Below are 27,550 nucleotides of genomic sequence, written 5' to 3'. Positions count from 1 at the left end.
TATATAGATACATCCCTCCTATGGAGGTGAAGCATAACTCACTTACTCTTTAAGCGTGGGGTAGGCATTGTGGCTTCCTTCTAAAGAGTTCAGTATGGAAAGTGGATTCCCCAGAAAGCCCTGGGGAATAGAGAATCTGACAAATAAAACCTCAGTCAGGTGACCATGTTTAACATAACAGTGATAAGACGTGTTGATAGTATGTACCCTTGATATGAAATGATGAGAATGGCATTTTACTTCTGGGGTCTTCCTCTCCAAAATGCAGAGCACCAGTCTAACCATGAGGATAGCATCAGACAAGTCCAAGTGTAAGACATTCTACAAAATACCCACCAATAGTCCTCAAAACTGTCAAAGTAATCGCAAACAAGGGAAGTCTGAGAAACTCATAGCCAAAAGGAGACATGTGATGTCCCTGAATAGGAAAAGGGAATTAGAGACAAATTATGGACATATGAATGAATTATGGGCTTTAGTTAAACATATCAGAGCTAAAAAAAAAAAGCTCTTGGAAATTAAGTTATTTGGAAGAAATGAAAAACCTTGGTAATAGGTTGGGAGAGAAAGCTGAAGAAACCTCCCAATTAGCAGCACAAAAAGAGAAGATGAATAATAGAAAGGGTAAGAAATTACAGGTCATTCTAGTAGCTCGACCTCTGTAGTCAAAGGCTCCACCCCTGGGATATATGCTCCAGCAGCTTCACCTCTGAATAACAGAAAGGCTAGAGAAGCAAAATGAAGTCTACAAAAAAGTAACTCAAGAAAACATCCAGACCTGACAGTTATGAGTAACCAGAATGAAAACACTAAATGAAAAGAGATCCAAGGCACCTTGTGATATTTGAGACCATAGGGAATGAAAAGAAGGAAATAAGGAGGTCACTGACAAAGGCATACCAGAGTGACTTGGACTCCTCAGCGACAATACTGAGAACAAGATAAGGGATCACTGCCTTTATGATTCTGAAAGAAACATTTTTATCTGACGTAGAATTCTATAATTAGCTAAACCTTCAATCAAGTATGAGTAATAAAGTCATTTCTAGACATGCTAGGCCTCAAAACATTTACCTCCCAGCATTTTTACTCAAGAAGGATGTGTTCCACCAGAACAAAAAAGGAAATTCAAAAGAAGACTTTAAGAGACAGGAAGCAAGAGGGATGAGTGATGAGGTGGGACTTCCTGGAAGAGGGTGAAAGGTGACCCCAGAGTGACAGCTCTGCCGCTGATGGGGAGGGCAGCTGAACCACATGGACTGTCATCAGCAAGACCCCCATTTCCATCAGGTCACTTTCTTTACTTGAGGACAGAATGCTCAGGAGAACTGGCCCAGATTCTCATCAGTACTTGTCTTGACCATGTGTAATGAGGGTCTCTCCTCTTAGGCTCTGCTGAGGACACACATATCACTCACAGAGGTTTTCTGCTTTCCCCCAAGAGCAGGAAGTAGACCACGGCGGGCTCAGAAATCGAAGAGACAGAGCAGCCCACTCTCACTGACCAGGCTTCTGCGGCATGTCCAGCACCTGGCTGACACCAAACTCACTCATGGTTTTGCTTGCAAGTTCCCCCAGAAAGGGCCTTGTCACCTCCCGGAGAAGCGGAAGTCAGACCACGACCCAAGCCTGCTCTGCTCACCTCCTCTGGGAGCCTCTGCCCAGTGTGGGCACTGCTGCTCTCTCCCTGCATGGCTGCTGTGTGCTTGTCCTGTGATTTCAAGACTAGGTGGTAGTTTTGTTTGAGTATTATTGTGTGAATATGATAAACAGTATTATAAAGAAAAGCAAGGGATCAATTAGTATGGAAGTGAGGGTGGTCATCACCTCAGGAGTGAAGGATGAAATACATTTTTCTGGTTGTTCAGATAAAGATGTTCTGGCTAGTTTGTAGTCTCCTAACCTCAAAAGTTGTACTGGTCATTGTTTGGTCAGGACAGAAACCAGAGCAGGCATTTCCAGCAGAACTTACACCCTTATTTATTTGTAAGAAGGGCAGACGGAAGGTCTGAGAATGCCATCAGGGCCCCTGGGTTCCTGCCAGCTCTCAGAAGTGGGATCCTGGAGGAGCCCCAGGAGCCTCTGTTGGTGGCCAGCACAGCATGGAGCACTGCGTGATGGGTGAGCTTTAGGGAGCACCGCCACAGTGGGTGTATTGGTGCTAAGGGTCACAACAGGACCCCCCATCTACTTCTGTCAGAGCAGAAATAAGTGATACGAATTTCTCAATGAATAATACAATTTCTAAACTTTCAAATCTCCCAGGAGTGCTTCTCACTGGTAGAATTCAGCTTGAAATGTAGTTCCCAGGTTTCCAACCCCCGTTATTCAGGGGAGAGCCTAGAAGGGGAAGGAAAAGTCACTGGATAGCCCACAGGTAATCCAGCACTAAGGTCTGCTGGTACTCTAGAGCCCCACATGTCAGTCAGTTGCCGTGAAGACACCATTCGCACTGTCTGGGATAGCGCTTTCATAGGGAGCCAAATTCCAACTCCAGAACTGGCCCTCTGGCTTTCTATCTTCCTGCCTGATTCTATTAATAAAATTGGTGACTTTATAGGATCATTGGGGAAAAAAGTACAAATCTGAGTTTCACCTCTGTGTGCTGTGTGTAGGCTCTGGGCAGCCATCTCAAGCAGCATCTCATGGCCCAACCTCCTCCAACATCGGTTGAGTGGCTTCTCATTCCAGAGTTCCAAACCTCCTGCATTTTGTTCCACTCTTAACACAGTCCTCATTTTCCTTCTAGAAGAACACAGATCATGGGTATGGGGACAATGCCAGTGGCTACCAAGAAACAGGGCTGCCCCCATGAGCTACTGCTCAGTTTGTTTTGAGGAGCCCTCAAAAAATATGTACACAAAAAGAACAAGATTAACAAAAATCACACACACACACACACAATTTTACTGTTATTTACTGTCTTAAAAATTGCATAGTACTTTGATTGTGCATGCTTTTAAATAGAAGGCAAGGTAGCCCACTTGAAACTATTCTGTGGCATGGTATTTTTCAGGCTGTTTTCACTATGGGCAGGAGCAGGGACCAAAATGCTGCCTGGGCTTAAGAAGAACCATGATGAGATGAAAGAGAAGTTGGAGAGTTGGAGAGATTAAGATGAGAAGACACTGTTGAAAGGAACTGAGATCTGATAGAACCTACGGAGGCCTAGGAAGATGGTGGGAGGGGGCTTCCCCGAGGTCAGAGGACAGGACTCAGTAGCAGTCAAGACAGGATGGGAAAGGAGAAAGGAGTCCAGAGGGGCAATGCCTGGCACTCAAATCTGAGATGTACATTCCCTGCCAGGGGACTGGGCGCACTGGGTAGCCTGAGGGCACCGTTGGCTACAGAAAGCCACATACTAGAAAAATAACTTAAAAGCTATACAACTGTCATTATAAATACTTTGTCTTTAACTAGTGTTGGTTAAAAAAGGTTCACAGTTACTCTGAAGAGAGCTGTATTTCTATTGCACGGTATTGGAAGAGTCTGCTCAGATCCCCATGTGTAAACAATGGTTCCCTTCTCCTCTGGCGGCTTCAGGACACAGAGAAAACACTACCTGCTGTAAGCAAAGCACTTGGGTACAAGGCACATCAAAGCTGTCAAGCTCTATCGGGATCTACTGAGAACACGCCGAACGCCAGCTTTTCTTCCCACTTGGTTTCACTGGGACAGGTCTTGATGGTGGTAGTGGTCTCCTCTTGGTTCTCATTCCACGGTTACAGACTTGGCCAGATTTCTGGGGAAGTCAACCTAAAACGACAGAAGGTAGCTGCTCAGACCCACGGGTCTCAGCCACACACTGTGCTGTAAAGCCAGCTCTCAGAGTTCTTTACAATAGGAAGATGAATATTCCTGGGCACCTCCAACCATGAGCTAGCTCCTGGAGACCTGCATCTTGGAAGGGATTTCTTATTCTAGAAACAATTATGTTTATTCAGTAAATGTTAATGGGGCACCTGATATGTGTCATGCAGTGTTAACACTATTAAAAGGATATGATTCATGCTATTAAAAACAGCTAGCTCAACTTGTACTGTTAAAAATTCACTTTTCTTGGAAGTAGACACACTAAAATATTGGTTAAAGGTGGGGCTTGGGAAGGAAATGTGACTGAGGATGGTTGATAAAGTGGGCTTCAGCTTTAGCTACAGGGTCTTATTTTGTTTACAATAGCATTAAAGAAGAGAAGAAACAAATATAATAAAATGTTAGGGATTGTCAATGATGGATGATGGATGTACCGTCAGATGTTTGTTATATTGTTTTCGGTGTTGATATGTATTTTTTAAAGCTCCTCAAAATAAAATTGCAATAAAACTTCTATCTGCACACACACTTTCTGGTGAGATCATAAATTTGTTCTTTTCTGGAACAGAAATTGAAATAGGAATCCCAAAATGTTGAATGATTTGCTAGACTGAGGATAAACCTTCTAATATGGGAGGAAGATATATAGATGCACAAAGATAGTTCACTGCAATTGTTATTTATGCAGATATTCCAAAAGATTAGAAACCGTTTAAACAACAGAAGACTGGTTAAGTCATTGTTAAAATCTGTAAGACTGTGGTAGAATATTGTGCAACGATCAAATGCTGCTTACAAGTTCAAGATCTGAGAACTTGTAATGTATTGTATACACTTGTAACGTATTAAACAGAAAGTTGTGAAATTTCATCCTTGATATTATCTCAAAAAATCTTAAAAAATTTACAGGCACAAGGAAAAGACCAAACTAAAATATTAAATTTGCTCATCAAATTGCCTCTTATGGTTTAATATGGTCTTTACACATCTTGCAGTTCCTGTCGTTTTCAGGGGGTATAAGTTACTTTAAAAAATTATTTTAAATGAAAATATTTCCCTTATGATTATTTATACCCAATAAGTATTTAAGAACCAAATGGAACTCTGGGATTATGTCTCTCCCCTTTGCTGGCTGAGGTGCAATTTTTAGACCTACGTCATATCCTCGGAGTACAGCCAGGTGGAAGGAGAGGAGCTGCAGCGGAATCACACTCAGGATGCCCTGCAGGCAGTCTACTGTGTGGGGCAGCTCGATCGTCTTATATGCAAACTTGGAGCTTTCAGTGTCGTCCTTGGAGCACAGTATAATCGGGCGACCCTAAGACAGAGAAATGTGATCACAAGATGCCGGTCATCTCTGAAAGGAGCAATCCGTCACACACAGCAGAGTTTCTAAGAGCAACATATTGCAATAATAATATTGTGATCTTTTGTATTTGCTGCAGTTATAGGTCAGGTGATGTATCTGATTTGTGTATAGGTCAAAGAGTTTGGAGGCTTTTGTTAAAAAGGTTCCTATGCTTCTGTCGTTGCGGTGGTGGGGCACCCTCCTGCTGCATTAATTCAGCACCCGTTTATTGAGTGGCTTCAGTGTGCCTTGCAAAGAGCAGGAGTTCTTACCCCTTACTCTAGGGGCTCATAGTCAAGTGGTAGGAAAACAAAAATGTCAATGAGCAAACCAATAATTAGCAGTGAATTTCAGATAAATGTCACCAAGGCAGTAAAACCCCGTTACATGATCGGGAGACAGTGGGAAGTTTCGAGAAGTTCTCTGAAAAGGAGGCGTTTGTATTTAGACCTGAATGATGAGAGGCCAACTGCTTGAAGAAAGGTGGGAAGACTGTTCAGGGCAGAGGAAGCAGCCTGCGTTTTCCAAGTTCTAGCGGATTACTGAAACTGGGGGTGGGGGGCGGTTTCAGTAATGGAAACTCCTGAATTTGGATCCAGTTGGTCAGAAATGCGGGTGGGCTGGGAAGCCGAAAGACTGCAGTTGGTGGCTGACGTGAGGGTGGTCTTGTGGAGGACACAGCACTTCACCTGTGAAATCTAACTCTGGGTGGCCAATACCAGAACTTCCCCCGGGGATCTCCAACAGACCTCCTTTGATCTCATGTCTCAGGGCCAGGACCCCTCCGGGTCACCTGGATCACTGGGCCTCACCTAGGAGCTTCTGTGGGCATGGCTGTAGGCTGGCCAGTCCCTTTCTGAATGTGCACCACGCACGAGGGACCCCAGAAGTATGTGCTCACACCCGCTCACCAGCAGGAACGAACACGCATTGCTGGTGCTGGCCAACAGTGGGTGAGGTGGGCATGAGCGGAAGAGAACAGGAGAGAAGCGGCCCGCCGGCCGGAGGGCCCTCACCTGGCGGGCTGTGACCTGCTGCAGGGCGTTCTGGCATTTGGCGAAGCAAGGGTCCTTCATGATGACCATGATGACGGGCATCTGCTTGTCAATCAGCGCCAGGGGGCCGTGCTTCAACTCTCCAGCCAGGATGCCTTCCGAGTGCATGTAGGTTATCTCTTTAATTTTCTGGGGAAACGTGAGGCGGAATCAGTGTCATGCTGCTAATGGGAGCAGATCATCCAGTGGGGAGAGAGGGAAGCCAGGGAAAGGGTGATCCAGGGAGCAGGGAGCTGAGGCCCGCAAGGCAGATGGACACACTGGAGTGGCCAGTGGCACTTAGGGTAGCCAGGGAGGCCAAGCCCAGCGAAGAGGGTTACCTGCTGTCTAGCACACGCACAAAGCCCAGCACACAGCTTGTGTCCTCAGTCGAGCTCTGGGGCACAGCCACCCTGCCCCCACTGTGATGGGCAAGTCAGTATCAATCTAGCTTGTCCCCATCCCTTCTGAGCCAGCCTCATGGTTTCCCTAACAGTCATAGTTTGTAATGATGGCATTGTATTCTACACCTTCATTTAATTATCTGATTAACTGATCCCTCAATTCTGGATGATTAATAACTTCTAAGTGTTGCCCCAACTTAACTATCAAGCAAAAGGACACACACTGGGGTGTTAATGGAGTTTTCCCCCTGTTTAGAGAGATCCATTTTTTTTTTCCAGTTACCATTAAACCCATGTCATTAAACTAGTAAGAGTTTTGAAGAAAATATTTCTAAACTCCCCTAGAACTGCTTGGGTCAGGGAAACATTGTCAGAAGTGCGGCTCCACTCTGGATGCTGTAGACAGCGGAAGTACTATACCCAAGCGACCACAGAGGGGCCACGGCTTGTGCCAGCAGCAGTATAAAAGCTTCTCTCTTCCCTCCAGGACTAACTTGGAGACATAGTTGAATATGCATCTTTCACCAGCACACTCAGGAGCCGCAGCTGAGCACCCCACACTAGACAGCAGAGGCACGGCTGTGGGGTACCAAATGGGTGCCCCACCCGAGCATTGAGTCTACTGCTCCAGAGAAGCTGTGTGCGTGGCCCCTCACGGGTGCCAGAGTCTGCACTGGAAGGATGTGGGAGCTGAAGCTTCCTGCAGTCTGGCAACTCATGGCTTGCACCTCACCCCAATGCCCTGCCTCCTGTAATACTCTGTTTCCCACTGGTGGCATCATTCTTCCAAATGGGGGTGGTGGGGGGTATAGGCAGTTGCTTGCACAGGCAGAGGATGGGAGTCTAGCTGAGTTATAGATGCTGCCGCACTGCTGACACTGTCTCCCATTTACCTTGCTTGACCATCTGATTCGTAAACAGCAAGTGGATAGTGAGTAAGGCAAGCTCTAGGCTCGGGTCTCTGTACATCTCTTTCTGCCCTCTTAGTAGCCCTGTGATCCTGGTATCTTGTCCCTACTCCATCAGCTTTCTCTCAAGCCACATCTTTATTGCTGCAGTGGGTAAAAGAGCTAGACATTGATATAAAAAACGCAGGGCTTTCTATGCTTATCTTCTGCAGGATCTCACCTCACCTCAGAAGACTGAGGAGTAACAGGGGAAATGTGTAGAGACTTTACCCTGCAGTTCTGGTGTGCCCAAATCCTCCCACACAGACTTCTTGTGGTAATAGAAAAAAGCAAAAAAAAATTTTTTTAACTGAGTTTGAATTTTAGGTTGATTACTTCTACTATGTAATCTTGAGCAAGGTGAATGTTTTGGAGGCTCAATTTCCTCCTGGGTCAAACGTGAACAATAACTGCCAGTCTCTCAGAAGATGCTCCTGAATGGGCTATCCCAGATAGCGCCTGGTGCAGGCGAACACCCAGGGCTCTCTCTGCAGGAGACTGGGCGCCTGCATCTCCACTTCAGCAGGGCTAGAACACTGGGTCAGAGAGCGACACCCTCCCCTCCCCAGCCCAATGCCCTGCCCTCCTTCCTGTGGGTTTCCTGGGGTGTCTCCCCCTCACTCAGGGGCCGGTGGAGGAGGGGGTTGGGCAGAGGGTGCTCACCAGGGCTCCTTCCAGGCAAGTGGCATAGTTGTAGCCTCGCCCCATGACCAGAAGCGACCTCTGTGTGTAGAGCTCCAGGGCCAGGTCATGGATCTTCTCATCCAGGGACAGCACCTCCTTGATCAGCTCTAAGTCAGGCACACAGCAGAGGGGGAGAGCCAGTCACACCAAGTATAAAGCAAGATTCACAAAGAAAAGTCACGGTGTATGAGACAAGCCTTCCGAACTCACATCGTTTACACACTTGTCTCCCTTCCATTAGTTTAAAAGAATTTTAAATGCAGATCATGGGAAACAGCTTGTGTAATCGGCTAGGATTTTATTGAGACAGTGGTTTGTATTCGTGCTCCTATTTTCCTGAACACAGGAGGTAAGCTGCTGCTGCTGCTGCTGCTGCTAAGTCGCTTCAGTCGTGTCTGACGCTGTGTGACCCCATAGACGGCAGCCCACTGGGCTCTCCCGTCCCTGGGATTCTCCAGGCAAGAACACTGGAGTAGGTTGCCATTTCCTTCTCCAATGCATGAAAGTGAAAAGTGAAAGTGAAGTCGCTCAGTCGTGTCTGACTCTTAGCGACCCCATGGACTGCAGCCCACCAGGCTCCTCCGTCCATGGGATTTTCCAGGCAAGAGTACTGGAGTGGGGTGCCATTGCCTTCTCCAACAGGAGGTAAGCAGGAAGTGTTATTTCTAGCTCCATTTTACAGGCAAGGCAGCAGAGGATCAGTGAGGCTAAACCTCCAGCTGGCCAGCCAGACCTGACACTCCAGATTAATACCCCTCATCTGGTCGTGTGCTATGTCTGGAAAAAAAAGCCTGTGTGAGATGGACCAGCACTTCTCAAACTCTTTGGTCTCAGGATTCCTTTATAATCTTAAAATTTATTGGGAATTTCTAAGAGCTTTTATTTTTGTGGGTTTTATCTATCAATATTTACCAGATTAGAAACTGAGGAAATTAGTTATTCACTCATTTAAAATAATGATTTAAGCATGAAATTAAAAAAAAAAAACAGTGAGGAGTGGCGCTGCTTCACATTTCTGCAAATTCTTAATGCCTGACTTTTTCATAGAAGACAGATTCTCTTATCTGTTTCCTCATTCAATCCATTGCAATATGTTTTTTGGTTGAAGAAAATCTGGCCTCACAGATTTGTAGCTGGAGAAAAAAAGAGTATTTAAATAACTTTTTCAAATAATTGTGAATGTCTTTGATATTACACCAAACTTAAGAAGTGACAATTTCTTAAAAGGGAGATCATATCAATCAAAATTTCCTACTTTGTCAACTTAAAATGTATTAGTCTGTTGCGTACTTACGTAAATGGATTTTTTTACATGTGCATAATTTTGTAACACTGCATTGGCCATTTGCAAAATAGTGGTTCATTGGGTTATTCAAATCTTCCAAAAATGGACACATTCATTATAAAATATTTTTTAAAAAAAATTAGACTTGTTAAAATCACTGTGAGCTTATCAGAGATGTTTTTGAGTATTGGGAGGTCATCACACTAGAGCTGACAGCTACAAGTTTTCCAGATCCTGTTTTGGTTGAAAGCTCAAAGGTTATCATTGGCAATGGATACTATCATCAGCTTTTCTCGAAGTTTGGGGCTAACTCGGTTCACTTTTGAGAAAATGTCTGCCAAGTACCAAGCTAGCTTGCTACTCAATCAACCACAGGGTGCTTTTCTCTGGAACAACCATCAGACCTCAGGGCGCAGCAGATGCACTTGCTGCATACCTCCCACGTGTCACACAGACTGTTAAAAAGCGTTACAATTTAGTAAATTAATGCATTTTGCCACATAATCAAAGACACCCCTAAGTGGAGTTGTTGCATTTTGGTCATGAGAACATTGTGCTGCCTCGGCCCTGAAGACTGCTGAGTGCCAGTGGCAGCCACCAGCGCCCCTGCAGATGTCCACACAGTGAGGAAGGCAAAGCATCCTCTTTGTCATAAAAACCGCATTACTACAAAAATAGTTTTCACTGACAGGGTCTTCTATGCCCCCCAAGATCTTTGGGTCACATCTTGATAAATGCCCACTTACCAGAAGAGAGTCCTGTTCTTGCAGGATTGTTACCTGGCTTAAAGTTAAAATGCTTTTCTTGTTAATAAAAGAAAATTTTAATAAAAATTTGATAAAAGAAAATTTTTTATTTCTTGTTAATAAAAGAAAATTTTTAGCATGCTGTCTTGGTCCGATTCAGACCCTGAGACCTAGCATGGTTACACAGTGGTTTTCCCTCACTGCCTTCTCTTTGCCCTTTGTTCCAGAAGAAAGTCTGGTAAGACTGGGAATGGCTCCACCCAGAAGAACCTTGGGGCCATTCACTCCTTGTGTGTTTCCTGAGCAACTACTGATTGTCTGCCCTGGCTGGACACCTGGAAACCAGCAGTGACTCTGACAGACAGGGTTGGTGCTTGCTAAGTTGGCGTGGCTGGGGAAGACAGGTCAATACACAGGAGAACAGGTAATTTCAAATCATGGCATGTGATATAAAGAAAAGAAATGGGCTCCTGTATTACAGAGAGCTAAGCAGGGGACTGGGCTTCCCTGGTGGCTCAGTGGTAAAGAATCTGCCTGCAATGCAGGAGACCTGGTTCGATCGCTGGGTTCAGAAAATCCCCTGGAGAAGGGCATGGCAACCCACTCCAGTACTCTTGCCTGAAGAAGTCCATGCACCGAGGAGCCTGATAAGATACAGTCCACGGGGTTGCACAGAGTTTTACACGACTGACTGACAAAGCAGCAGCAGCAGCAAGCAAGGATTAAGGCCCCTGTTAGGGTTGCCAAGGAGGGTCTCAGGAGGTGATTTCTGAACTAAGACTTGGGTGATGGGAGCTGTTTGTCATATGAAGAGCTGGAGGAAGAGGGTTTTGGTAGAAGAAAGAGCCAGGACAAATGTCTTCCGGTGAAAAGCGCTCGGCATTGCTGAAGGTCAGAAAGTCGGTGAGGGAGGCCCGGGAGGGGAAGGGAGCTGGGAAGGGTCAGAGGCACAGGGGCCCAGCGTGCAGGGCTCCACGGCCTGAGGACAAGTGTGGACTGGAATCTTGGCCCAGTGGGGGGCTGCTACAGGAGTTTAGCAGTAAGGAAAAGTTTTGAGGAGAAGGGGATGATTAACAGTATCATTTATCGAGAGAGTCAGGCAAAGGAGCAGCCAGGAACAGTCTACAGGATTTGACAATGAGCAGGTGAGCTCTGGAACATACCGGGTAGAGATTTCAGGCCATGGATGATCTCTCGCCTTCTGTTTTGCAGTGAAATGCGGTCTTCAGACATCATCAAACCAAACATCACCAAGGAGATGAACTGACTGGTGTAAGCCTGAGGACAGAACAGTGGTGCTAGAGGAACTGGGGCCATGCGCATGTGGTGACCACTCAAGACGAGACAGAGCCCGGGGCTCCCCTCCAGGGAGGGGACCACCCGCCCAGCGGAGGCCCTCCTGCGGGTGCCCACGTGGCTCCTACCTTGGTGCTGGCCACACCGATCTCCGGCCCTGCGTTGATGTGGACACCGCAGTCCGTCTCGCGGGAGATGGAGCTGCCCACGGTGTTGGTGACGCCCACGGTCAGAGCTCGGCGATCCTTGCAGTAGCGAAGTGCCAGGAGGGTGTCTGCAGTCTCCCCTGCCACACAGGTCCTTCTTTTCAGTTCATAGCTGTGCGGCCCTGCCAGCCTTAACCTCCACCCCTGACTCGTTTACTTCTGGCTCTTAGGCAGAAACTGGTGCCCAGACACAGTTTGTGTGTGCTTAGAAAGGAAAATGTGTGCTCAACAATTTTTTTCGAGTTGATTCTCTCTCTCTCTCTTTTTTTTTATGTAAGATGTTCTTTATTTAAGGTTTGCTAATGCCAGAGACACAGTTAGCACTTAGATCTCGAAAAAAGGAGAATTCTTTAGTCTTAAAAGTAAATAGGAAAATAAAACATTCATGGGGATTCGGATTCAAAGTTTGAAATGAATTTATCACTTCTCCTTTCACTGTTTCGTGTGAAGTGCATGTTCTAGGAATGTTAAAACCTTTCTCATGAAAATAGGTAAATTATTCAACTGGCTGGGGCCTTCATATGGGGACCGCAACCGCAGAGGCATATAGGAAAAACTTGAACACCTGGGTGTTTAGTAATGCAGTTAATGTGCTTCACTGTGATCATTGCTGTAATTGAAGACGAAAGCTGATTCGTAAGTGGAACTAATTTGGAAGGAATTTATTAAAAGTTTGTGTGTGATTCAATGTTAAACAGAACATTTAAATTCCATAATTGAGGTTTTCATGAAAATATGTGAAACAAGTTTTTCTAAAAATGGCTTAAGACTCTCTCGTCCCTGGTCTTCTCTAATTTTTCTTGAATCGTAAGACAGAGTGGTTTATCTCACTTCCCATTTCCTATTTAACCCACTCTGTCTGGCCTTGTGCCCTGGTGGATTCTCAGATTCAAGATTTCGCTACTATTTATGTGACAAGTAGTTTCTCATCCACTGTCTCACTGAATTCTCATGACAACTCCTCCCCAGTGGGGAGGCATCACCTCCATTCCCCTTTAGGATGAGGTGTTCAGAGACGGAGGAAATCAATGCCTGACTTGCTCAAGGCCAATTAGCTGTGGGTGATGGAGTAGGCCTGGCTCGGGTCTGGCTCCCAGTATTCTTTTTTGGACTCTAAATGACCTCATTCAGAGTGGGCTGAAATTTAATATTTAAAAAGCAAGAATGCTCCTAAATGGTGCTTCTCAAACAGATCTTGTTTTAAAGGAAAACATTTCTTGTAGCCTTCAAGTGTGGACTCAAATTATTTTTATTGAAAAAACAAATTTAAATAGGTTCATGAATAAACCAGCAAGAAGTCCCTGTTGGTAAGTCCTAAAGAACTCAAGTGAAATCAGACATGATGCATAAGATAAAATCAAACATTCAGTGTCCACACAGCCGCCGCTCTTGGCCCTGCTGCCCTAGCTTTGTTCCAGTGCTGGCTGGTGCAGCTGTGGCCCACTTCTCCTCTCCTGTTTCCACTCCGACTTCCATCTAGCACAATGGGCCACATGGCCCTTTCTCAGCACCAGTGGGGGCCAGGGCTGGGAGCTGGGGACAGATCTATATTCACCAGTACCCCCATTTTTGATAGTTCAAAAAGTTTTGATGTAAAGAGCTAAACAAATGAAACTTTGAACTCCTTCTATGAAGTCACTCATAAGGTACCACTGCATTATTTCCACATTAAATGCACCTCCATTCTTTGGTTTGTGGCTCCCACCAATTCACAAAACATTTTTAGGTTCTGACAGAATTATAAACCCAAAGGTAAGTGGCAACTGAAGTTAGAGGGCAGCACCTGAGAACGAGGTGGTCAGCTAGATAGTGGGTGTGTCAGTGTTAGTTTTCCTTAGCTTGTCACTGAAATGGAAATGCTCTTAAAAATTCATGCTGAAAATAGCATAAAAAGATATTAGGGCATTCTGTTAACGCTGCAGTTGTGATAATGACAGTGGTGTTATATTTTTTCTTTTATCATTTATAGATACATTTTGAAATATTTATGGATAAAATAACACGTTTGATATTGACTTTTAAATAACTCAATGAAAGGGAGGGGTTAAAGTGGCTATGATAATACAAAATGGGTAAGCTATTTCATAACATAACTGCTTAGCCTAGGCGCTTCCTCATGTGAGTCTCTCTTCTATAAAGGTTTGGAATTCTGCATAGTTAAGTGTTATAAGAATTCTCCCAGAGCTCATGCATATGAGTTCCAAGCACACGGCTGTGGATCACCTCCCTGACCCTCTGTCCTGCCTTGAGCTGGAGCAAACGCTCCAGAATGTTAGAAAGGCACCCAGGCAGGGTTTCCTGAGCTGGGAGAGGGTAGTCTGGACTCTCTACATGTGAACAGAGTCTCTCTATGCCTCCTACTGCTGGACTGTTGGTGCCCAAACAGTTCTTGAAGGTATGATCAATCAGTAGCATGAACCTTCCCTCCAATTTAAACCCAGCACACATTTATGAGTACCTCAGTGAGGGGGCTCTTGAGTCCTGGACTTGGAATGTCAGGAGAGGGAAAAACTTCGCTGCATAGCCCTCCTCATAAAATGGGACAGCAGTTGATGGCTCTGAGGGTTAAAGGACTGTGCCTCAGAGCACGTGGCACACAGTCTGTGTGCAGAGAACTTAACTGGACGGAGGAAGCGGGGAGCTGTGCGGTGCCTCACCGAGAGGACAGAGCCCTGAGGTGAGCTAAGGAAAACCTACAACCCTTACCTGACTGGCTTATGAAAAAGCAAACGTCATCCCTGAACACAGGTGTGTTCCTGTCCAGAAAATCACTAGCAAGTTCAACCATCACGGGGAGCTCGGTCAGTTCCTCCAAAACTTGCCGTGTCTGAAGCCAACAAAAAAGGGAACTAAAGTCAGTTACAGACACTGTGGGGACAAAAACAGCTGAGCTTCTAAGATACCGCTGCATACAGGTGGGCAGGGAAACTCAGGCATTCACAGGCTCAACTGCAGGAGAAAGGGCTCTACGCCAGTTCTCACACTGGCTCATGGCAGCAAATTTGGAAGGCCAAACACAGGACAGAATCTAAGACTCATCTTGCCCTAGCTGACACTGCCTCCCAGGCACTATCAAGGGTTCAGCCTGTCACACTTACAGCCACAGCGGCGTGGTAGCTGGTCCCACAGCCAATCACAATGAGCCGTCGGCATCGTCTGATCTCCTTCAAGTGGTCTTTCAAGCCACCCAGGAGCACTGCAGGACACACGCAGGGCATTAATGCTGACACGACACAGGGACCACACGTAGGCCTAGGGCTCGGATGAGGGATTACCTGTGTTGGTCTCAAAATTCACTCGACCTCTCATGGTATTGAAAACTGATTCTGGCTGTTCAAATATCTCCTTTTGCATAAATGCACTGAAGTTGCCTGGTCAAACAAACATCAACAATGAGTCAACTTTAATTTTGTTACGCTACCACTGCTTAGCTTTTAATCAAGAAGAAAAGTTGTTACGCAGTCACAGGGACACGTATAAAGGCCACTACAGATTACGAAGGGTATCTAGAGGTATTGTCCCATTTGAGACTCATGGTGACGAGTCACGTCGGGTATGATTACTGACTTCAGTGTGCATATCATACCCTGCAGCTTGAGGGAGGGAGGGATGTAAGCAACAAATGCGTGGCTGGCCTTCCTGGGCCATGCTCCTCTTAGCAAGGCCACAAGAAAGTACAGTGTTTACTTCCTACTACCCCTCTACCTAGGAAAGTGCCCATGAAGCAAGTCCAAGGAAATAGGCCGCTTTTCAAAACCAAATACACTCCTAACTTCTGTATTGAAACAAAAAACAAAAAAAACCTTTTGAGCCACATATTCCCAGGGCTCTGGTCTGAATGAAACCAGATACTACCCCAGACCTCCTGACAGGTGTTATGTCTGATGCCTGTCAACAGGTATGCAGACAGGCTGGGAGTTCCTCTGTGACCCACAGATGCATGATGTCCAGCACTGCAGTGTCCTTGAATGCTGCCCTCGGCAGAGGACTTGTAGAAAGAGTGACATGAAGCAAACAGAGCAAGTGAGGAGAGGTGGGGGCCGCTGCAGATACAGATCAGGGAAGAGCTCTCTGAGGGAGTGACGTTTCAGGGGAAATGATCCACAGAAGCCAGTCCTGTGAGAAGCTGAGTGCCACGCCCCCGCAAGTAAGCAAGCATTCGACATGTCTGAGTAACGGTGAGGAGGGCAGGATGGGTGGACAGAGGCACAGTGAGAAAGGGGTGCATGAGGTGGTGCCCGGCTGGGTGTGGGTGGTTGTGGGCTGTTGCTGGGAGTGTGAGCAGTGGGAAGCCATCGGAGGGCTTTATGCAGCAGGGTAAGAGGGTATGAATGGCGCTCTTAAAAGTTTACCCTGGTGGCCCTGTGGAGAAGAGTGTGCAGGGAGACCAGTGTGGGTGCAGGAAGATGGGCTCCCCTGGCAAGGAGAGAGTAGTCCACAGCCTCCTGTTACTGCAGGCCTGTAGGAATGCATCCTAGAGAGTTCTAAAGGGAGGTAGTTGACGGACTGGGGCCAGATCAAGCAGGAAGACCTTGTGCCTGGACACAATCAGAAGTTCCCTTTGGTCAGACACCCCACAGTCCCTGAGCTGCATGAACCACAGACCACCTGCAGCCCCACCCCAGTGCTTAGGGCAGGCAGGAAGGCTGTGGTGCCCACCCTGGACAGAGTCTCCCCCACATAATACATGCCCCTGAGGTTGCTGCACAGGGACTCTCAAAAGACACTTGCCTTTCATGATTTGCTGCAATTCCATCTGCAAGGTCTGGATGGCTCGAGATGGGTCATCACTAGCCAAACGCTTGACGCGGTGAATAGAGAGTTTCCCATCAGCCACTGCGGCAATGTCATCATCCTCAAGGAAGATGACCCGGTTGGTGTGCTCTATGATAGCACTGGAGCGAGGAAAAAGCGGGTGTCAGAGACAGGGCCCACCCTTGACAGTTACTCACTGTGTCTCAACTGTGGGTCCGTATGGGTAGCACTGAATAGCACTTTACGATATGCCGTATTTACACTAATTCATACCTCCCACCCCTCCATCCCCCAGAATTACTTTGAAGCCAGCCCCAGACATCAAATCATCTGTAAACCTTTTGGCTTATAGCTCTAAAAGATAAGAATTATTTTGTAACCTTACTCAAATACCATTATCACGTCTAAGAGTAATAGTTATTCCTCCATGTCATCAAATATCCAGTATGTTCAAATTTCCCCAATAATCTCATAGATGTCCTTTTATAATTGTTTTCTTCAAATCAGGATCCAAACAACGTCAACTTTGGAGAATGTTCAAGAACTAACACATTATTCTGAATCATAAAGGGAAAGGATGAACATTTATCTTGCCTTCCCAAATGATCTGTCTTTCAGAATAATCACATTTGAAGAAGGCAAGTTTCTCTTTATAGGAGGGAAATACAGCTAATAAAGAAGGAATGACAGAATTATAATAATCAACCTATGAACTTATAATTCTCAATAGCCCTAATCAAGGTCTATCAGTGGCCACTGATACAAAGAGATGAAAATCTGAGAGCTGCTTTATAATGGATGAAAGAGGCCGGTGATACGGATTTTAACAGTACTACAAAAAGACAACGAAACTTAGTGCCTCCTGATGGAAGTACACACTACCTATTCAATAGTCTTGCCAAAAAAAAAAAAAAAATCAAACCTGATGATCAAGCTTCTAGATACCTGTAAACTCCTGTTTGCAGGAAATACAGAAGAACATGGAGGAGGCACGCCAGAAAATCCATTTAGTGGGAAACTCATTCGGACAAATGACTTCTCTTATACACACATAGACATGCATGCAAGCAAAGGTGGGGGGGGACTTAAGGCAACTATAAGATCTATCCATTAATGAAATGTGCAGTCATCGTGTTTATTTTTAAATTAACTTTCGCTGTGTGGAAAGTAATAATGATTTTTCCCTTGAGATGGTAAATGAAAAAGAAAGGTAATCAATAGTACAGGTGGTACACAGATATGGCAAAAGCCATGAAGGTGGGCTTTCCTGGTGGTTCAGATAGTAAAGAATTCGCCTGCAAATGCAGGAGATCCCTGGGTCAGGAAGATCCCCTGGAGAAGGGAATGGCTACCCACTCCAGTATTCCTGCCTGGAGAATTCCAGGGACAGCCTAGCCTGGCAGGCGATAGTCCATGGGGTTGCAAAGAGTTAGACGTGACTGGACGACTAACACGTAACACTATGAATGTGGTACTTGAAGGACCATGACAGAAAAAATGCTCATTTCACCAAGGGCTACACCAATATGTACCCTGTGCAGAAAAATGAGCACTTAAAACTGCTGATGCAAAGTTAAAAAGAGGAAACAATCAAGTTTATGGCTCTAAGAGAGGCAGCTCCAGATCCTAGCAAAGAAAGATAGAGTAGGATGGAAAGCCCTTGCACTAGAAATAGTATTTTAAACAATATATGTTCTTTGAATAAAAAGCAGAAAACACAGTCAACAAGAGGAAGAAGTAAAAACTGGCCTGATTCAGTCTCCAATAAAGAAATACTGCTTACACTGTACTTTCCTTCAGACAGGGCTTACTACGTGCGTTTGATTTACGTGTGCATGTAACCTGCATGTTTAAATATAGTCATTGTTTTAGTTTACAGAATGGATGGGGAGTCATCAAGATTACAGGCCCAGGGGTTAGACCTGAGGTGGAGTCCTCCTCCCTGTCTCTCACCAGCCTGTGGCCTTGGACAGCACAGGCGTGAGCCCTCTAAGCCCGTCCTGGGCTCCTCAACTTCAAGACGGCAGGTGACCACTGTGCCCTCCCCAGCGGGCTGCTGTGACGCCTGCACGCGAGAGCCTTGGCGAAGCCCTCCGGGCAGTGTCCAGCTCTCAGTGCCCAGTGCATGCTGGCCGCCGTTGTCACGAGAGCACCCGGCATGCCTTCACAGACGAGAGGGTCACCACCACTCCCGTTTTCCAGTATGTACTTTTTCATCTATACACAGCACACTGCAGAATCACTTTTTTAAGTTCCAAAAAACTTACACAAACAAAAGAATGTCAAAGATTTAAAGACAGCATTGAATTTACAGATTAATTTAAAAAGAGTCAATTTCTTTAAAAATAATTTTAAATTATTAAATTAACTGTAAACTGATTAATGTCTTCATAATAATATTAAGCCTTCCTACCAAGGAATGTGGTAATCTCTCCCTTTATTCAGTTCTCTTCTTCTTTCTCATGGTAAGCTTTTGCAGTCTTTTCCAAACAGGTTCTGAATTATTTTTATTTAAATTTATTTTAGGGCTGCCCTGGTAGCTCAGCTGGTAAAGAATCTGCTTGCAATGCAGGAGACCCCAGTTCAATTCCTGGGTCAGGAATATTCTTGGGCTTTCCTGGTGGTTCAGAGGCTAAAGAATCCGCCTGCAATGTGGGAGAGCTGGGTTCAATCCCTGGGTTTGGAAGATCTCCTGGAGAAGGGAACAGCTACCCACTCCAGTATTCTGGCCTGGAGAGTTCCGTGGACTCTATAGTCCATGGAGTTGCAAAGAGTCGGACATGACTTTCCTACCAAGGAGTGTGGAATCTCTCCCTGTATTCAGATCTCTTGTTTCTCATAGCAAACTTTCGCAGTTTTCTCCAAACAGGTTCTGAATTATTTTTATTTAAATTTATTTTAAGGGATTACAACTTTTTTTTCAGCCATGGTAAATAGATTACTTTTTTTCGTTCAACAAAGGTTTGCTGAGAGCCAGCCGTACCAGTCACTTATGGAGACATGAGTAGGGGACAGGCTGGATGTAGTCCCCTACTACCCATCTCATTGAGCTGACAGCAAAGTGGCTACTGCTGGAATGTCAAATTTCCACATCTTTATACTCTGAAGAGCCATGAGTATTACTTCTGACAGCCTTTCAGGTGGATTTTATATAATCATATAAAAGTATATAATCATATTGCCTATAAATAATTGCTTAATCTTTCACATACTTACGGCTTTTTTTTTTTTAGAAACATCTACCATACTTCACTGAATATAAGGTAATATTGATCTTAAGATTGTGATTATTTCATGTACTTCTAAAAAATTAAAACTATAGCAAATTATAATTGTAAGATGCTACTCACAGATACTGGGCTTTCCTTGTGGCTCAGCTGGTAAAGAATCTGCCTGCAATGTGGGAGACCTGGGTTCGATTCCTGGGTAGGGAAGATCCCCTGAAGAAGGGAAAGGCTACCCACCCCAGTATTCTGGCCTGGAGAATTCCACGGGGATAGTCCATGGGGTCGCAAAGAGTTGGACACGACTGAGCGACTTTCACTTTCACTCGTAGATACTAAAATCTATAAAATAACTATATATCTTAGAACCATTGAAATATTAACTTCTTATTGAAATGGTGCACTAAGAAACACCGTCTGGGAGCCGCTGCCCTTCCCTAATCAGCATTAAGTACAATGCTGGCTGTGGGCTGAAATAGGCCTGGCAGCCTGGGCTGCAAGATCCTGCTACTTCATGCTTCCCAGGAGGCCTCACCTGGTGTCTTCCTTGCTCCACATCGAGGCCCTACCAGAGGGTGGTGGGGAAAAAAGGCATAATAAAGACTTGGATCCAGGAGGTAGCGGTGGTGGTGTTTATGATGGTTTTCTAGGGTTTCCTTGGTAGCTCAGCTGGTAAAGAATCTGCCTGCAATGCAGGAGACCCAGTTCGATTCCTGGATTGGGAAGATCCCCTGGAGGAGGGCATGGGACCCACTCCAGTGTTCTTGCCTGGAGCATCCTCATGGACAGGGAAGCCTGGCGGGCTACAGTCCATGGACTTGCAAAGAGTCAGACACGACTGAGCGACTAAGCGCACATGATGGTTTTCTATTTCAACCAGCAGGAAAGTGCTGCTGTCTTTTCTGAGTGTATTTGTGTGTATCCATTTTTTGGATATGCTAAAATGGGCATGAAGCGTACTTTCTCAAGTTTCAGAATTACTGTTTGGTGTACTGATGAGAACGTGGACTTTGGGATCCTTTGGGCCAGAACCCTCAATCTTGGCTCTTTTATCAATGGTCAGACTCTGGTAAAGGCAGGCAAGGTTCAGGAAGGACCGAAGGTCTGGAGACACTTGCCCCATCTAAAGAAGCAGCCTTTGAATGGCCCCTGAAGGACTGGAGGGAACTGTCTGGTGTGTTCAAATCTGCTGGTTTTCCAGAAAGTTAGACGTTTAGATTTTTATGGAAAATTTCCCAGTTTTACAATGTCGGCAACTAATTCAATTATTCCGTGCAGCCCCACACACTGTTAGATCAGTGGGCTTCGCCTTTGGCCACCAGGGCTGCTGATGCCAGCCAGGCCAAAAGCGGTCACTGGGCAAGGACTCCCTCGGGAGGGCTGTCACCTCTTCCCCTTGCTGAGCCTTGAGAAAACAGCTCAAATGGGGGGTAAGTAAGAAAGGAGGGGGTTCAGCCAGTCTTTCTTGATTATATCATCCTTGGAAAGAAAGGAAACAAGGTCTAGCTACCTTGCATCAGAAGCAAAAAAGAATTCCACTGCTTTATCGCCCACAGCGTGAAGGCAGGTCGAGCTGTCCAGCCTCTTCATCCTTGTTTTACAGATATTCTTCACATTCTCAATATTGCCTAGAAAATGAAGGGAAGGATCACAAATCCTGTTCAAACTATTTCCTCTGAACAACAGGAGGAAGCCAGCTTCCCCTCTGAATACGTGTGCAGAAATGTGCAAGTTTTAGCTTCGTCTGTATCAGCCAAATTGTGTAAAAGATCTCCAAATAGGAAGAGCTCTGAATTGATTGCTAACAAAACAAACCAAATCAACACTCAAATCACGACATGGGTGCCTTTATGTAACAGAACCTCATGCGGCTCCTGTGGCTTGTGTGCATATTTGAAAAGATACACGATAAAAAGCTTTTGAAAACATGGAGCCAAGTCTCAGTTGCATGAAAACCATTTGGACCTGGTCCCAGCAGAGTGAAGGGACGCATCCTGCCTCTGTGGGGAGCTGCTGCCTCCAGAACAGTGTCGTGCTGCTCAAGCCCTTCTCAAGAAACTTACGTGTCCTATATAAGACGGGGATCTGTTCTGTGGAGAGTTTGTATTTGCTCCTTACTCCGATGAGTAGGGGACTGCCTCTCCTGTAAGGATAAGAGGGAACTGAATTACCTATTGCCTTGACACCCTGGGCTGGGCTGGGTGTCCTCTGAACACTGAGACGGTACCCACATTGAGCCCCCTTCCTAGGGCAAAGTAACCCCAAGACATCCCAACGATTGTCCCAGAAGTTTTAGAACCACTAATTACAGATAATTTAGAAAAATAAAGCTTTATTGCTTCTTCACACTACCTTCTTCTGCATTCAAAATAGTAACATCACAATAATAGATTTTAAAAGGAGTTTCAAAATGTAACAGAGACCAACTAGCATTTTATAATTCTATAATTTGAAAGACTTAAATTCCAAATAGCAATTTAGTTCCTGATCCAGAAAAAATAAAATTATAGTACATTCACATAATTTCCTGCCTTGCTATTGTGATAGTCTGGGCCACAGGCACATTCTCCAGGGCTCCCCAGGGTCTTCAGCAGGAAGCCTGCAACCATAGGGCACCCTAGGTCCTACAGAGCTGAGCCTCTGCCCACCTCCCAACTCCCCACCAGCTCCTGGCTTTCATGGGGTAGGGTCCAAACAACCTTGTTCGCTGCGGTCACCCAGGCCTGGCACATAGAAAGTGTCAGTAGGTACCCACCGAGACTAGAGGAGCCTTAAGTCCCACCAGTGCCCCTCCCTGCCACCACCCTGGCCTAAATTCAGATCCCTCACTTGAGGCTCCGCGCTTTTTGCTCACACTGGTTTCTCGGCCCGCCTTACCCAGGCCGACACCTGCTTCCCTTTGGGCCCCCTGTGCACTGCCTCCCAGCCCCCATCACAGAGAACGACATTCTCAGCCCAGCCCTGTCCTCCCGCACAACCGTCCAGTCCTTAAGGGTCCGGTGGCCCTGGGTGCCCAGCTCAGCACACAGTAAGTGTCAACAAATATTGGTTGGAGTGATGGATAGATGAATGGGTAGATGGTCAGACTGACTGTGGATGGATAGAAGGGAAGGACAGATGAACGATGGTAGATGCACAGGAGGGTGGTTACCTGATGGCACTCACACACCCACTTGTGTGAGCCCACACAGTCCTGGGGCCACACAGCACAGGGCTCGGACAGAAGGATATGTGGGCTGACCCAGGCCCTCTCAGCTGATTCTTGGGTCACACCCGGCACGAAGGTGATGAAGTTTAAGCTCTTGGCTTTCAAGGCCTCTTCTTTACAGGACTCAAATCAACATTCATTTTTTTCCTGATTTCATGTTCATAATTTTACATACTTTTTCTAAAGGGAGCTTCTGAAACTGACCTGAAACCTGGATCTGCCCTTGCTATCCAATTTTATTTTTAGTTTGAATTTGTTGTCAATTCCTACAAAAAAAAAAACTAGAGATTTCAAATAAACATCCAATTTTCTAGTCGCTCTTTTAATTAAATCAGAAACTCCAGCCACGGCAGTGCCTTAGTCCCTTCCACTGTGCCAGAAGCCCTGCCCCGACCTTGTGCCTCACGCTAAGTGATTTCCTTCGCTTGTAACTGGAAATGCCAGTGCATCCCGCCTTACCTTGTGGCCACGGCTTCTCCAGGGTAGTGGATGCTCTTGAAAACCAAGGCAAATGCGCCTTCCTGAAAAGACAAGAGAGAAGAGGGAAGAACAACTTACTCTGGCTAAGCTAGGCTGCTGCAGCCCAGCCAATCCACGGCTCCAGACAGCTCTCCCGGGGCCTCTTCACTGCAGGCGGTCCTGGGGCCACTCACTCAGGGTACTGAATGCAGGATGGCACCTGCACAGGGATGTCAGGAGGGGAAAGGGAAACCGACCACAGCACAGCCAAGTGCCAAACACCAGTGAGCAATACAGACCACCCTGTCCAGGCCCGGAAGGAACAGTTTCTGGCTCTGTGATGACCTGGGTGGACTGCTGCAGCTAGAGCCTCAGGAAACGAGAACTGCAGCCAGGGGTGCTGCCCTGGGCCTCAGAGACTGTACCTACTCGGGGAGCAATCGTGAGGATTAAAGGGGCTAAACTAGGACCTACGTTTAGCTCAACACACGTTAGTGCCTGGGTTCAAACTCTGGCTCCTCCCCTAAACTGGGCTATCGTTTCAGCCTTCTTTGTGCCTCATGGTGAATGGCTATCTTGTACGGTTTCTGTGAGCCAAAGCATTTTAAGTGCCTAGAACAGTGCCTGACATACGGAAGCATGAGTTGTTATAATTATTATTTCTATGGCAATAACGACTCTGTGTCTTACCTTGTTGGTTTGTGCAAACCAGAATTAGAATATAGCTCTCCTAACTCAAGACTCCAAATATTCTCCCTATTTAAAACCTTGATGCAAAACTCTCTCCTACATTCTGACCATCCATACTAACCAGGACCCTACTTGACTTTATGTACAGCCAGCTATCAGTCTGGATTTCTAAGACCTGGGAACCTGGGCAGACCCAAGGTCTCATGCTATAGCCAGTGTGCCAGGGATATCCCAGGGCCAGCAACTCTAGGCCTCTAAGGGTCTTTCAAACTGCCCCAAATGAAGGGGGTTCAGACAGAATCTGAGGAGCCTGATAGTCACCCTGCTGGTTTTGTCAACAATGAAGTAGGACTGAAAAGAAAAGTTCTTCCCAGTCTCTGCCAAAAAGAGCTCTGTGTTGCTACGGGTACACTGCTGACGTTTAAAAGGGCCACCACTGGGATGCATTCCCAAAATTTAAAATTACAAATGGAAAAGAGGAAATACTATGCTGCAAACTAAACTGGTTCACTGTGCATTAGTTATGGGACAGGCTTTTATTTATATATTAAGGTCCCCCAAGACAGGAGTCATAGGGCAAAGGGTTTAACAGTAGACTTACTTAAAAAAAAAAAAAAAGACTGAAAAGACCAAAGGGTCACATATTTTAAACTGCACTGTTTGTACCCAAAGAAGCATCTGACCCCAGATGTTCCAGACTCTTCGCCCTGAACACTGTCTCCAAACTGCTCCCATCTTGGGGGAGCTACGGATGGCATCGATGCTCAGAGGGTGGACTCTAGCAAGTCTGGAGCCCCCTCTTCCTCCCTCCACCACCCCACACGGGCCTGTCTACCTCCTCCTCCAAGGAGGGGTCTCTCCTGGGCAGTACCCCCACCAAAACCTCAGAACTCCTCCCATATCTACAAGGACGCAACCTTTTAAGGCCAGACACCGCAGACAAGCCATCTTTAATCCTCAGGTACTTGGTGCGGGTTTGCCTAATAAACGCTGATGAAAACTGAAAAGGAATGAAGGGAGGATTTAGATAAGTGAGAACTGTAACTTACCAGCTGCTGAATGACTCTCTCCACCAATGTTGAAAATGTAATGTCCTCAGTTTCTCTGTTATCGAACACATATTTAATCAGCTTGGCAATGGTTTCCGTATCTGTTTCTGACTCAAACTCATAGCCTTTGCTTTCCTGGAATATTTGGTTAGACACACTGTCAGATAATGGTCATTGTGCAATGCTGGCCTGGCCAGCTCCCTCTCCTCCCTTATGACTTGTCCTTGGAGTGACTTAAGGCGAGAACAAGGAAAACAGGGAAGGGATGAGAACTGTCTGCCTGAATCCGACAGCCTAACACAGCTGAGTCACTGTAGTCCTCCCTGAGATCATCCCGCCTCAGAAGCTTGTCCTTGTAATTAATCTGGATGTTGCAAAAACTGTAGCAATCAAAATGATCAAATACATTGAGTCAAATCCACCACCTCCCAACCACCACCACCACCTCTTCATACTTGAGACGCTTGAGTCTGTCTTCCCACCCTGCATTCCATTTGGTGTATGAGTCCGTATGTTACTTAGTGAACACACTTTGTTCTTTGGATTCTGCTGTGAATCTGAAACAACCTTTGAGGTAAATGAGAATGCCCTTCTCTCTCCTCCAGCGAGATCTGAGAAGGAGGCTGAGCTAGGGATAAGGTCTGCGTCCAGTGTGGTGATGTGGCCAAGGGTGGATGGCAATTCGCTCCTGCCTTTTTTTCCAGCAGGAAATAAGCTGCTTGGAAAGTTTCTGGGAAAGACCAATGTCACCCGACTTAGGCGTTACCCAGGGGAAGAATCTTACCAGAAATTTCCTCAGGTCTTTGTAATTCGTGATGATCCCATTATGGATGACAACGAATTCTGGAAGAAAAGTTTAGTCAAGAGAGAAATGCTATGAAGACATGAAGTTCAAGTCAGATGTGAAGACAGACAATTTGACAGCTTGAAACTCTATGAACTTTGCTCATATAGACACTTGTGTTAAGCAAACTGCATTTATAGCGATGAGAACTGACAACTGCCACGACCACAATTTAACCCTGAGGAAATAACACACTTCTCCTTTGATGAAAAGCACCCATCAGGCTGGCCATGCACTGAGTTCTGATTTGTGGGCTACCATATCATGAAACAGACTTTGGTATTTATGTCAAGTGAGATGATTAACCCTTCTTTATCTATTAACTGTCTTCATATCCACTCCCTTCTCCTTTTTTTTCATATCCATTGTGACTTTGTTCCCTCACATTGTTTTCTTAACCCTGCACTTTCTCTCATCAGAGCCTATTGTCTTCACTTCACATCAACAATTTGTTTTCAGGAATCTATGTTTTCTTTGTAAAAGACTTCTTTGTGTAATTTTGGTATGCAGTGCAGCTGTTGGGTATAAGTCTTCCTTGAAAGTATGCTCTTCAATTATCACTGATGAGTTAGAGAAATCTTACAAATCTTATTTCCCAGTTGTTTTATTGTCAATTACTCATCCTGAGTCAGGGCAGGCACTTCCAAGTTTGGGTGTGGGGGGATCTCCTTGGAGCCTCCCTGCTTTGGGGACACAGACTCACTGTCTGCAGTGAGGTGGGGTCCACCCTACCATGTGAGTGGGCAGGAGGCTGGGGCTGATGTGGCTGCTCTTCTGAGAGGCACACACCAGGCTTTCCTGTTCTCTGGAAGAGGCTTCACCCTTCCAAACTGGGCAGGGAGGAGCTGCCTCTAGGCACCACAGTGTGAACAGGGGCAAAAGCACCAGGGAGGTGCTATCTCCTGTGGCCTGACTTCACCAACAACTAACAGGAAGTGAGGCTTGTCAAGTGTTTAGTTAATAGTATTGAGTGGGCCAAAAAGTTTGTCTGGGGTTTTCTCCTAAGATGTTATAGAACAAATTTTTTGGCCAACATAGTAAATACCCCTGGTGGCTCAGATGGTAAAGAAGCTGCCTGCAGTGTGGGAGACCAGAGCTTGATCCTTGGGTCAGGAAGATTCCCTGGACAAGGAAATGGCAAGCCACTTCAGTATTATTGCCTGAAGAATCCCCATGGACAGAGGAGCCTGGTGGGCTACAGTCCATGGGGTCACAGAGTCAGACACGACTGAAGTGACTAACATGTTCAACATGTTCAATAAATACCCCACAACGACTCTTATGTATCTGATCCCTGCTCTAATACGATGCTTGGCAAGAACTTCCATTATGCTGCGTTCTGGAATCAGCCTGGGGTTGGGGGGCCCTGGCTGACTCCAGAAATCATTCTCTCTCCCGGACACTCTTCCCATCATGATTGGGTGTGGGTTGTGGGGGCTTCTGGCCTGACCAGGCCCAAACTAGAGTGGAGACCCTGTAGATGATGTCTCAGACCTTTGTCGCCCTTGAAGCCCTGGAAGGAGTCAGGGATTGTCCCCTTTCTCCTTCTCATATGCCT

The 27,550-nt window shown here is 46.0% G+C and overlaps 1 protein-coding gene across 1 annotated transcript in view; it reads right to left on the bottom strand.

The window, feature by feature from the left end:
- Nucleotides 1-2,901: 2,901 nt before the first annotated feature.
- Nucleotides 2,902-27,550, bottom strand: part of GFPT2 (glutamine-fructose-6-phosphate transaminase 2) — a 44,528-nt gene continuing 19,879 nt past the window's right edge. Inside the window, exons 5-19 of the mRNA XM_004008379.6 lie at nucleotides 25,933-25,991; nucleotides 25,149-25,283; nucleotides 23,410-23,471; nucleotides 21,806-21,885; nucleotides 21,253-21,370; nucleotides 16,495-16,658; nucleotides 15,039-15,134; nucleotides 14,862-14,959; nucleotides 14,470-14,590; nucleotides 11,686-11,843; nucleotides 11,425-11,539; nucleotides 8,210-8,337; nucleotides 6,178-6,345; nucleotides 4,970-5,131; nucleotides 2,902-3,756 (exon numbers count right to left, since the gene is read on the bottom strand). Of these exons, the coding sequence (XP_004008428.6) occupies nucleotides 3,712-3,756; nucleotides 4,970-5,131; nucleotides 6,178-6,345; nucleotides 8,210-8,337; nucleotides 11,425-11,539; nucleotides 11,686-11,843; nucleotides 14,470-14,590; nucleotides 14,862-14,959; nucleotides 15,039-15,134; nucleotides 16,495-16,658; nucleotides 21,253-21,370; nucleotides 21,806-21,885; nucleotides 23,410-23,471; nucleotides 25,149-25,283; nucleotides 25,933-25,991 (1,709 nt within the window). The 3' untranslated portion in view covers nucleotides 2,902-3,711. The remainder of the gene's footprint in view (nucleotides 3,757-4,969; nucleotides 5,132-6,177; nucleotides 6,346-8,209; nucleotides 8,338-11,424; nucleotides 11,540-11,685; nucleotides 11,844-14,469; nucleotides 14,591-14,861; nucleotides 14,960-15,038; nucleotides 15,135-16,494; nucleotides 16,659-21,252; nucleotides 21,371-21,805; nucleotides 21,886-23,409; nucleotides 23,472-25,148; nucleotides 25,284-25,932; nucleotides 25,992-27,550) is intronic.

Source organism: Ovis aries, chromosome 5, assembly GCF_016772045.2.
Source record: "Ovis aries strain OAR_USU_Benz2616 breed Rambouillet chromosome 5, ARS-UI_Ramb_v3.0, whole genome shotgun sequence".
Taxonomy (NCBI): domain Eukaryota; kingdom Metazoa; phylum Chordata; class Mammalia; order Artiodactyla; family Bovidae; genus Ovis; species Ovis aries.
Note: the sequence above shows the minus strand (reverse complement) of the source record. Positions and strands in the feature narration are given on the sequence as shown.